At 42.9% G+C, this 12,306-nt stretch overlaps 1 protein-coding gene across 3 annotated transcripts in view; it reads left to right on the forward strand.

Moving 5' to 3' along the window:
* ELK3 (ETS transcription factor ELK3) overlaps positions 1 to 11,019 on the forward strand; it is a 70,831-nt gene extending 59,812 nt beyond the window's left edge. The window contains exons 4-6 of one of the 3 annotated variants that reach the window (XM_070052729.1): positions 2,518 to 2,640; positions 5,257 to 5,370; positions 8,725 to 11,019. In XM_070052729.1, coding sequence (XP_069908830.1) covers positions 2,518 to 2,640; positions 5,257 to 5,322 — 189 coding nt within the window. In that variant the 3' untranslated portion in view covers positions 5,323 to 5,370; positions 8,725 to 11,019. The remainder of the gene's footprint in view (positions 1 to 2,517; positions 2,641 to 5,256; positions 5,371 to 8,724) is intronic. The other 2 variants (XM_070052728.1, XM_070052730.1) reach the window with 2 other exon arrangements.
* Positions 11,020 to 12,306: the final 1,287 nt, after the last annotated feature.

A 12,306-nucleotide genomic window follows, 5' to 3' on the forward strand; every position in this document is an offset into this window, starting at 1 on the left:
TGATATGTGAGCATCCCAAGCAGTGTCCTTTTTTTTTTCTTTATTATTTGACCAGACAGAGTTAGAGAGAGACAGAAAGGTCTTCCTTCCATTGGTTCACCCCTCCAAATGGCCACCACAGCTGGTGTGCTGCGCCGATCTGAAGCCGGGAGCCAGGAGCCTCCCCCTGTATCCCACACGGGTGCAGGGCCCAAGCACTTGGGCCATCTTCTACTGCCTTCCCGGGCCACAGCAGAGAGCTGGACTGGAAGAGGAGCAACTAGGACTAGAACCGGGCGCCCATATGGGATGCCGGCGCCACAGGTGGAGGATTAGCCAAGTGAGCCACGGCGCCGGCCCCCCAAGCAATGTCTAAACCTCTGCACCCAGCCCCTCTCCAGTTGTCTCCTTAGAGTTCTGAGGAACTCCCACCGATGGGTAAACTAGGAGGCATCCTGAAACGCACTGATGATTGTCAATGTGACATACTGTGGTTGGAACCTGGCTCGTCAGTAACAAGTAGATCCTAGTCCTCAAATCACCTGAGCATGTGGCTCCAAGCCTGACCCAGTTGAGGGGCGCACTTCTCCCGGGCCAGCTAAGTCCACTGTCCATCCGCTTTGGAGCATTAAGTACTTTGCTGTGTACAGTTGGGCATGTCTCCCGTGAAGAGGAAATGCATCCAGGAAGTCAGGTACGCTCTTCATGAATCACGAATTCACTTATTCACTCAGAAACATGCATTCGTACTCGGTCACACTCCCTTGACCCTTGCTGAGCCAGGTCTTTGTGCCAGACATTAGGTCGGCCGGTGCCGTGGTTCACTTGGCTAATCCTCCACCTGCAGTGCCGGCACACCGGGTTCTAGTCCCACTCAGGGTGCTGGATTCTGTCCCAGTTGCTCCTCTTCCAGTCCAGCTCTCTGCTGTGGCCCGGGAGTGCAGTGGGAGGATGGCCCAAGTGCTTGGGCCCTGCACCTGCATGGGAGACCAGGAGAGGCACCTGGCTCCTGGCTTCGCATTAGCGCAGCACCGGCCGTAGTTTCCATCTGGGGGGAACCAACGGGAAGGAAGACCTTTTCTGTCTGTCTCATTGTCTAACTCTGCCTGTCCAAAAAAAAAAAAAAAAAAAAAAAAAAAAGCGTTAGGTCCATTGTCTTATTTAAATCTTTCCCATGACCTTGCAAGCGATGAGGGGGGTTTCATTTTCTTCACTGTACACGTTAGGAAACTGAGGCATGGAGAGGTTTGCTTGCTTGCCTGAGGTCACCTAGCTAGTAAGCAGTGCTTCTGAGATTGGAAGCCTGCAAAGATCGCGCTGAGCGGTTAATTCTTAACCGTCGGGCCAGATGGCCTGCCCCGCTTGTGAAACTGCCTTGGCCTGGAACACATGGGAAGCTTATTCACCACGTGTGTTTTTCCTAGTAACCTCATAGGTCATTTCAGTATGTAGGAAATGCCCTGGAACTGACGACTCCAAGAATCTGGTAAAAGCTTGTTTACTTTTCAGCAACTTCACAGTTTGAGGACCTTTCGATGTTTGTCTCCATTCCACCAAACAGAGCAGACCTTTCAATTCAGGGTGAAGCCCAAATGCTCTTGATAATTAATGAAGCTGCTGAGGCCAATTCTAGGAAAAAATAACACTTCACATCCAGCGTGATGCAATCGGAGATGCTGGCGCCTGGGCTGCGCTGCTGCTCATACAAAGCACCTTATTGACATCACAGGCCCACGGAGGGGCTCCCTGCAGGCACCCAAGGTGCAGGAGCACCCTGTGCCAAGGAGTCTGCCACTAAGAATAAAAACTGCAGACTCACCAGCTGGGCTGGCTGTTTCTCCTGCTCACTAGCTGGCTCTCGGGCCAGGACTCCTGCTGTGTGTGTGCGTGCGTGCGCGTGCACATGCAGGCCCTCTCAGTCTCCTGGGAAACCCAGAGTTTGGGCTTCACACCCAACCTGACATATCGCAGGGTGATGAATTCTCACCAGCCCCACATCCGGAGTGAAATCTGGAAGCCCCAGCGTGGGGCTTTGGAAGAAGCTGCTACAGGCTATTTTAACAGCAGATCTTAAACTATTAAAGGGCTACTGTTACAGAAAGTGAAGCTTGGGGAAGTGGTTTAAAAAATGTGTGTCTGTGTAACCCAAGTAATGGGTGTCTGCTGTAGAAAAACCAAGAACATACAAATGACCAGTAACATCGTCATGACAGCCTGTTTTGCTGTGTCCTACATCTTGGTTAATCTGGGACAGGAAGTAAGTTGAGGGAACCATTTGGAGAAAAGATGATGCAAGCTTGAGTTTTCCACCAGAATGTTTAGGGAAAGTAGCTGGTCAATCCCTCTGCTGTACAGTTGCTCATAAAATTAACATTGGAGAAAACAGAAGTCAAACAGTGTGGAAGTTACCAGATTGTCCTGAGCGGAAGAGGCTTGTCTCTTGGCCCCTGGCCAGTGCACCTCACGTCTCTGCTGCTTGGTCATGGCTGGAGGTATGCAAATCTATACCAAGAACTGTGTATCTGCTTTTTCTCCCAGACACCAAATGGATTGCTTCTGACCCCAAGTCCACTGCTGTCCAGCATACATTTCTGGAGCAGCCTTAGTCCAGTTGCTCCATTGAGTCCTGCCCGGCTACAGGGGCCAAACACGCTGTTCCAGGTGAGCAAACATCGAACTTCGGAGGGCTGTTTTCTCCTCTGAGTTGCAAAGTTACAGGTGGTGATTTCTGTCCTATGTTTGATTACAATGTTAAGTTTCCAAAGGGCGTTCAAGTGAGGGGGGCTGCATACCCTTCAGAGGCAGACATTTTTCACTGGGGGCAGAAAGGCATGTTCATGTCAGGTATCCCTGTGTGGAACAATTAATTCTTAAAGTGCTTTGGATGTTTTCATTTGGTAATGCGAACTAGAAATGTATTAAGGTTTTAACTTTGAGAAAAAGTTTTCAAAGTTCCTAAGAAGCTTTAGAAGATAAATCCTATTAGTGTCGTGACTGACTTGAAGTAGATTACAAAATAAAAGCAGTGAACAGTTTCTCCCTATTGGGATAGAAACGTGTCTGCAAACGTCTGCGAATCAAAACCGGCTGTTCCTCATTCTGCAGCAAAAAAGGCCCATCCAGAGCATTCAGTTAAAAATGATGAGACTGGGCTGCTCTACCTGGTAGAGCTCTCCGCACTTGGTGAGCGCCTTCCTGTTCATTCACAACACTGGAATCCTGCAGCAGCACGCCCTGCTGTCGGCTGGGAAACATCATCTCCTCTTTGAGGTCCAGAGACTGTTAACCACCAACCACGGTGCTGTTGTTTGAATATGTGAGCACAGGTAGAAAGGATCCGAGGGACAGGAATGAAGCCAAAGGTGGGCACACGGCAGCCTTGTCTCACCCACCCTGCATTCCACACCCCCCAGTGTGGCTCGCTCCAAGTGAGCCGCAGTCCTTGGGCTCCTGTACCATCTGGCACTGACTGCCCGCTGTCCTGTCCATCTTTCCTCCACTAGACTGTGGGTCTGCAAGAAACCAGGAATCCTATTCACCATGGTGCCCCTCAGCATCTAGAGCATTGCTTGGTACACAAATGGTACTCCTATTTATGGCTGACTGTGTAAATGAGCGGATGCTAGAATTTGTAGAGATGTCTAAGAAAGGAAAATGTTAGATCAGGGAGACTTGACCTTTTTAACTGGTCATTTTGCTTGTTAAGGTGACCGTTTGCTAGGGGTTAGACATGCTAGGATTCAGGATCTTGTTGGAAGGAAGGGTCTGACTAAATAGGTTTTGATTGCTATCTTGGTTCTCTGGTTTCCTAGTAGTGGAGTCGGGTGTCATGGTGTGACTATGTCCCTGGGGTACTCAGGTTTCTTTCTTTCCCCTGCTCTGTATTCCCATTACAAGGAATTGAGCTATGGTCATGCACAGCTAACATGCTGACTTTGAACCATTTCAACTTGGAGATGTATAAACTAGAAATAGCAAAAAGCAAATACAGTATTAGGAAAGTTCTAGATTAGGAATATTAATCTTTTGTTGGGGAAATCCAAGAGCTTGTTTTGCCTAAGCCTTGAGATTCAAGCAGTATTCTGGTAGGAAGGAGCTGTGCGGCTACAGTAAGGCCCGCGGAGTTGGGGTTGCACACTCTATAATCCTAGAATGGAGCAGCGTCTGCAGAGTCAGTAGGTGTCTGGAAATAATGAATGGCCGCTCATTGCTTTCCTTAGTGCGAATTCTGGCATCTGATTGCTACAGGGCTTGGTGACCTCTTAGAGAATAACTAATTGGGGATTTTTTTGGGACTCCTTGCCTTACATCTCAACTTTTCCAGCCCAGTATCCCTAGTAGCAACACTGGTTTAGTCCACAGTGATTGTATACACTATGGCTTCTCTGGGAGTTGGGAGAGGTGCACGCCCTCCTCAGTCACTTCTGCAGACCAGTGGCTCTCAAATTTAGCATGTGACAGGATCACCCTGGGGGTGTGGCACCTGATAAAAACATTTTCTTTCAAGGTTCTAGTGATGCTGCTGGTCTAGGAATCAGTGCAGAACAGTGGTTCCTAAATTACACTTGGAATTCAGAATTACTGCATTTAAAGGCTACCTGGTTAGGGTTTTATTTTAGTTACACCAAATGGACTTCTCTCCTGGAGCCATTCAAAATACAGGTCTGAAAAAAATATACATTGCAGTCTCAGTGGCTGACAGCTTGCATGCTTTTGGGCCCTCTTTTGTGGTTGCATCCATGAGACTAAAAACAATTTTGTTCATTTTAAAATATTACTCTTCCTGTGAAAAAAGCAGTTGAGGGTGGTAAAAGTTGAAAGAGGTAAGCAACAAAATATGGTAAGAGGACTAATTTTTTTTCTTGAAAGGCAGAGAGAGAATCTTCCATCCACTGAGTCACTCCCCAAATGTCTGCAACAGCTGGGACTGGGCCATGCTGAAACAATGATCCTAGAACTCCGTGCAGGTCTCTGCCATGGGTATCAGGGACTCGGGTACTAGCCATCAGCTGCTGCCACCCAGGGTGCAATTGGGAGTGGTGGAATTGGGAGTGGTACCAGGACTTGAACCCGGGCAATCTGATAGAGAATGCAGGCATTTCAAATGCTTTAATTCCTATGCCAAACCTCTACCCCAATTCTTTCTCATGTTTAAGACTGAACATTACAGTTGATAGGTTTTCAGAATTCAGATTACTGTCAATCAGTAGTGCCCTTTAAGTATCTCTTAATCGACAGTGTCCATTTTAAACCAATGAAGATAATTTTGTTTTAAAGCAACAACTTCTTTCACATATGCTATCAATGTGTTGGAGAGAAGAACGAAGCAGACTTGGCCTATAACAGCTGTTGAGTGATGTTGGCCAGTTTCCTGTTGTGATCATTGGAAAGGCAAGTCCCCTTGGGTAATAGCTGACAGAGCTATTTTTGCACAGAATACCTGATAGAATTGTTAGATATTGAAGAGCTTCAGGGAAGGAGAGATGGGAAAGGAAACCAGCCTTTCTGGAAGAGAGGTACACTTTGTAATTGAGAATTTTTTGGCAAAGATTTGAGAGGGGGAGAGAGATGGGGGGAGAGAGGGAAAGAAAGAACTTCCCTCTGCTGGTTCACTCCCCCACATGGTCAAAACAGCACCTAGCCAAGTGCCTGGAACTCTCTCCAGGTTTCCCACGTGGGTGCAAGGACTTGGGACACCTTCTGCTTTTTCCCAGGCACATTAGCAGGGAGCTGGATCGGGAAAGCAACAGGGACTTGAACTGGCACCTCTGTGGGTGAAACACTGGTGTCTCAGGTGGTGGGTTGTACCCTCTGTGCCATAACACTGGCCCCAGAGAAATGTTTTAACGAGGAAAGGTTCCAAATGTAAATACAGAACCTTGATTTACAAGTAAGTGTACAGTCTCTTAACACTAGACAGTTGGAAGTTTTGAGTTTGTTAGATGTCTGTTCCGTCATGTTTAAAATGGAGTTGGATCAAATTTCGGATATACCTAGTAGGTACAGATGTATGTTGAAATAAGGTGGAGCTAATTAAGTTTTCAGTTGAGAAACGTGTTCTGTAATTTTTAACTCCACAAATCTAACCCAGCAAATATTTGCAATGCTGTGTGGCAGCGACTGCAGGGAATACAGCAAGTGAATGCTGGGTAAACAAAGTGCCCAGGGAAACTGCCAGAGTAGCTCTTGCAACTGGGTACTGGACAGGGGCTCTAAGGAAGCAGCACCACTGAACTGAGTGGGGAAGGAAGGACAGGATTTTCACAGTGAGTAGAGCACAGTTTAGGCTAATAGATGGGCATGACTTGAATATGAAAGTCAGTTCAGGAATGGACAGTGATGGGCGTTCAGGTCAGATGAACAGCTGTGGGCCTTCAGTAGTATCTGCGAGGGGCTCCACCTTCATAGTTGAAGCTTTTCAAGCTGCAGAGCAGAGTGTAAGCTTTCAAGTTGTCACTACTGTCAGCGTGGAGAAGACTAAAGAAGTGGAAGGGACAGAAAAGATGAGTGGAAACCTATACAGTGCTCCAAGTCCTCTCTCAGGCTGGGACAGTGGACACAGGAGTCTATTTAGAAGACATCTGAGAAGACTTGAGTTGGGTTTAAGGAGTCAGCAGGTGGTGAGAAATGGGGAAAGGCATGGTTACCTACTATTAAAAGACTGGAAATGCTAATAGCATTTATTGAGGGCTTACCGTGTGCCTGACATTGTTTGAAACACTAAAAAAAAATATTGCATATTCCCAATAATTCTGTTTTAAAGATTTATTTTCTTTGAAAGAGTTAGAGAGGTAGAGACAGAGATCTTCCATCCACTGGTTCACTCCCCAGATGGCCGCAACGGCAGGAGCTGCGCCAATCCAAAGCTAGGAGCTTCTTCCGGGTCTCCCATGAGGGTGCAGAGGCCCAAGGACTTGGGCCATCTTCCACTGCCTTCCCAGGCTACAGCAGAGCTGGATCAGAAGAGGAGCAGCCAGGACCAGAACCGGCACCCATATGGGATGCCAGTGCTTCAGGCCAGGGCTTTAACCTGTTGAGCCACAGCACTGGCCCCAGTTCTATTAGAACTGAGAAAACTAAGAGATACTGCCCAACTTACCCAAGATCACACACTAGTAAATGGCAGAGCCCTAATTCAAGTTGAGAGCTAAATTTATTCCTAGTCACCACTGAGCACCAGATTAAAAAGTAGGTCTTGTGGGAAGAGGCATTGGTTGGGGACATTTAAAATGGAATAGTTGTCAAGTCCAGGCATGGTATGGGAGAAAAGATGGCTGAGGCAAGAAGGGGACTGTGGTGGGAGAGCAACCAATAAAGATGACCAAGGTACACGCCAGGAAAGGCCGGCTAATCGAGAGGAATGCCGGCAGTGGAGTGTGTGCACATAAACAAAGCCAAAGCTGATGAGTAAAGACCAGAGAGAAGACTCGACTCAAAAGAATCAAAGTTCAAAACCTGCTCTTCCAGTGTTCACTTCTAAGTCAACAGGAATAGTGGTTAAGAGCATGGGTTGAACACACAAAATTATATGTGAATCGATAACATAAGTGGATGAAACTATAGAAAAAATTCCAAAATATCAGAAATGAGAAATGTTGCATATGCTCAAAACTACTAAAAGTGAAAGTTATTAAAGACCTGTGCCACAATGAACTGGGCAGTTTGACGGAGGAAATATTTCAGACAGTTTAAAACTTGGTTTTGCTGCTGACTTGCTGTGACCTTTCACCAATCAGAATTTCTTTCACTGTTTTTCTCATCTGGAAAATGGAGATTACAAAACTTACTGTGTAGCCCCCAGATAGCATAGGATGTGATAACCTTTGATAAAACTGTTAAGGTATAGACAATGTTACTGAAACAGCCTGGAAATTACAAAGAATACTCATTGACTTGCTCTACAAATATTTATTGTACTTCTAATATGTGCCAGGCCCTTAAGTTCGATACTCAGTGCTTAAGTTTAATATTTAACTCCAGCTGAACTAAACAGGAATTAAGCTAGAAGACAGTCCAGATAATTTTGACAAATATCATCCTAGACATACCTAGTTGCAAGTTGTCACCTATCAAAAGGAGTCCTTTCTTTATTCCTGGCCAGTTGAGTGTATAGCTAATGTATTTGTTTGAAACAAGTTTCACCTTTGAAAGTATATACCTTATCCTACTATGTATCTTGATTACCAGCAACAGAGAAATTATTTTCATTCTTTAAGCTTGTCACTTATGGGTGATCTCTAATAAATTTGTTTTTATCATTTTAATTAGAATACTTTCTCCGCTCCAAAGTAAAAATGTTTTTTCTATTCTAAGTCTTTTAAGGTAGAAACATAATACTGAGAAACATCTTTGTAGTACTCTGGAATATTGACAGTCAAAAATACAATGAGAAATTACAAATATGGTAGTCTGGTCTGACTGGGTCTTTTTTAATTTTTAAAGCAAACTGGCATTCCAAGTAGCTTGGAATCTTTAGAAATGGTTTTAGAACGTTTCAGTAATTTATAAAGTATCTTCTAGCAGCCTCTGCATATAGAATAGACATTTTCAGGGCCCTACCCTGAATATATTGTGGGTAATCTTGTTCTCATTGTCACCTTCCAGTTACTCTGTGAAATACATTGGCAACCAGTCTCTACTACAAGGGTGATGAGAGAACTGAACTATGGTTTGGCAGTGTCAGGGACCCAAGTTCTTCCACTGAATTTGTAATAATTAATTAAAAAAATCTTTTCTTCCCTACAGTTCCCCACACTGCTTAACGGCCACATGCCAGTGCCAATCCCCAGTCTGGACAGAGCTGCTTCTCCAGTACTGCTTTCTTCCAACTCCCAGAAATCCTGATGACATCTGGCCAAAATTAAGGACTCATTAACAGATGAAACAGATCTGTCCCATGGGCTAGTTTACCTGTGTCGTAAGAAGGACATCGTGAAACCCCCTGTTAATTTGGTTTGCACTTTTCATAACATGGATAGTCTAGATTTATGTTAGCATTTTAAAAACTGTTTTTATATATATTCAAATATATATGAAAATCTGTTTTGCATTAAGTGAATTTTAATGTCTGTTTTTATATCCTCGTAGCTCTTAAGTGTTGAACACTGTTGACAGTGAAGAACTTTTCTTAATGGTTTTCAGTAGAACTAATAAGGATGTGAAGCTTTTTCCTTAATTCTGCATATGCTGAACTGTGCTTATAACACCCTATAACCAGCTGTGCCTTCCTTTGCATTTAGTTTATGTAAATGATTTATATATTTTTTAGTATTAAGAAAAATGAAAGACAAAAATTAGTAACAAACAGCTCTCTAGTAGAATTTCACTGTTTTTCACAAATAAGCAATGTGAAAGCATAATCATATCACTTTTTTGCTTTCAATTGTTAAGAATTGCCTTAGAACATTTTTGAACTGAAACTCAGTCAATGTAGTGTCCAAGTAACATTTTTATATGAATAAACCAAGCCATATTTAGACAATAAAAATTCGTAAGAGAAAATGCTCTAAAGTACATTTTTAAAGAAATGAACTTAGATGCCTCTGAAACAAAAATCAGAAGAGTTACATCAAATTCACATTATCTTGAGCCCCTAGGGTATTTCCTGTTAGCGTATTCTTATTTTAAAAACAAGCCCTGGTTCTCTCCATTTTCCACAGAGTCACATCATCTGATATATTTACTGTGTTAGAGCTCCCAGACTACAGATGACTCCAAACAACAGTTTTGCTACATCATGTGTTGTCACGATCTTCATGGGTCAGTAACCTCCTTACAACAAACCAAACTGGAAGTACTGAAGCTCTGACTTGTGGAAATTCAGAGGGAGGATACACTACTTAATGAATTGCTAAATTTATGCTGAGAGTAAAGGAAATCTAAAAAATATTCTGAAGGAACTTATTGTGGAACTGAACTGATAACAGTCTGGAATACTGTAATAAATTCTTTTGTGTGCTGTGGTTTACAGCAGTGTTAATTTTTTTGTTCCTTCAGAAAATCAGCAGGCATTGCACCTGTATAGAAGTAGCAAAGTTAATTGTAACCATTAACTACAAGTAATAGGGATCAGTTTGAAATGAACCAAATAACTGATGCAAGCCAGGTGTTAAATTACAGGGATTATTAGAAAGATTAGAGAAAACACATGCCTCCTTGATTATGGAGTAATAGGAGTGCATCCAAAATCCACACAGACAATACTGTCACCCCCTTACAGGCTAAAGATGATTCTGTAGTAATACAATAAAGGGAGGTGGTTCAGGGAACTGGTAGTTACAGTAGAATGCAGGATGTTCAGAGTTAGGAGGGGCCTTCAAGAATGCCTCCCACCAGTTTCCAGGTCAGGACAGGTGCACGGGAGAAGCTGGGGGTTGCCTGAAGCCACAAAGCTCTGAAGACAGAACACTGAGTGTGTTCAGTCTGATTGTCCCCAGTGCCTTGCTATAAGTAATCATTGGCCCAAACTATGTTAGGTAAGAAAAAGATAAATTGTTTCGCGAGGTAAGATTAGTCTAAAATGCAAGAATCTTATAAAATTAATGTGCAAAATATATATATATATATATATATATACACGTTTAGAATTTTTAAGATGTAAAAGCTGACTGGAAATTTGGTCCAAAGGAATATAAATTGATTTTATTCGAATACTGTGATGAACACGTACTCTATTATAGATGGAAAAAATACAATTTTTGGTGGGTCGGGATACTCACTGTAGCAGACAAGGTATTGAAGTGTAACTCTTAAGCTCTGCCTCATTCTGTGCGTGCGTGTGCATGTGTGTGTGTGTTTTAAATATGTATTTTAGCCAGAAAATAGATTTCAAAGAACATTAGATACCCCACTCCCTTTTATATGTCTGCTTGATCAATGTTAAACTACTGTGGCTTAAGTTTTCTGGAACCACAAGTATATAACCTGAACATTGGTCTCTTTGTACACATCTTTTCTATGACTTGAAATCTTCATTCACTTTCATACATGTATCATTTTTATTGTATACTATTTTTGTTCAATAAATACTTTGTGATAAAAGATGTTTAGAGGCAAATGGGCTAGTTTTCTTTCATTTACTTGGGATCATCCCAACTTCACTTTTCCATATGGATACAAGTTGTAAAATGAGTTTTGTTACCTACCTTAAATAAGGCATATCCACAAGTGCTTTAAAAATAAATTACTGTGGCTGAATTGAGAGAGAATGGAATGAGTTTGAAAAGCAGTCTCCTGATCTTTCACATTTTAAGTTCCATCAGTTGATCTGTACTGAGAAGGGGGAAGTAAGGAGGAAGGAAAAAAGCCAAGTTATCATTTATTCTCTTAGCCACTCTGTTGATACAGGGAATGTGAACTGCCAGGCTTGGTAATAAAGGTTGTTATCCCCCCAGTCTCACTTCAGTTTAATGCAGTTTCCATGATGGGTCTGATACAGAGACTGGCGTGTACTGTGGTGGTGGTGGTGGGGAACATGCACGTAGAAACAGCAAATTAACAGAGGTGAACAACTCACTGTCCCTAGAGAGTGCTAAGAGGTCTCAGGTATCTCAGTGCCAGGCACTGTGACTTGGTCTTCCCAACAACACTATGAAGGAAGTACCATAAGCCATTTCACAGATGAGGAAACTGAGGCCCAGAATGGTTGTTAACTGTCTGAAGATCGTCATGTTGCCTAGATTTCAAACTCAGCATTTTGATTCTAGAGGCCAAGATCTTAAGCTACAGGGAACTTCAAAAGAATTTAAACTAGCAAGCTATATCTTCACATAAAAAGTACCTGGTACACAAAAATCTTAAGTACATGTTTGCACTATTTTTTTTTCTGGGAGAGCATATTTTTAGTTATTATAAAGCTGGCCCTGCCTACACTTCTCCAGTATTGACTTTATCCCCAGTCCTACTCTCCCAGTGTGAGGTATGTGTGTGTGGAGAACACCTTGATTTTAGGTTAGTCCTTAAGTTTCTGCAGATTAGTCATATACTTTAGTAGTCACATATTTTAGCCTGCCAGAAAGAAAAACTTGCTTTTGTATCATTTTTTGATTGCTGCATTTGTCTTTGTTCAGAGAGAATAGACAGTTCCAAGTTAATGTTACATAACTGATAAGACTGTAACCTAGGACCTCTCAGCGCGTGCTCTTAATTCAATCAACAAAAAATATTCTAAAATGTTTCTTGGACTGGGATATAGATTTGGGTAAGAAATAATCCTCTCCTTCATAAAGCTCATAGTTTAGTGAGAGGGAAATAAAGTACGGTTAAGTGTGGTTACAGGTTTAAGTATAAGGATGCTGTTGGAAAGAAAGGCTGTTAAATAGCAGAGCA

Source organism: Oryctolagus cuniculus, chromosome 11 (assembly GCF_964237555.1).
Source record: "Oryctolagus cuniculus chromosome 11, mOryCun1.1, whole genome shotgun sequence".
Classification (NCBI taxonomy): Eukaryota; Metazoa; Chordata; class Mammalia; order Lagomorpha; family Leporidae; genus Oryctolagus; species Oryctolagus cuniculus.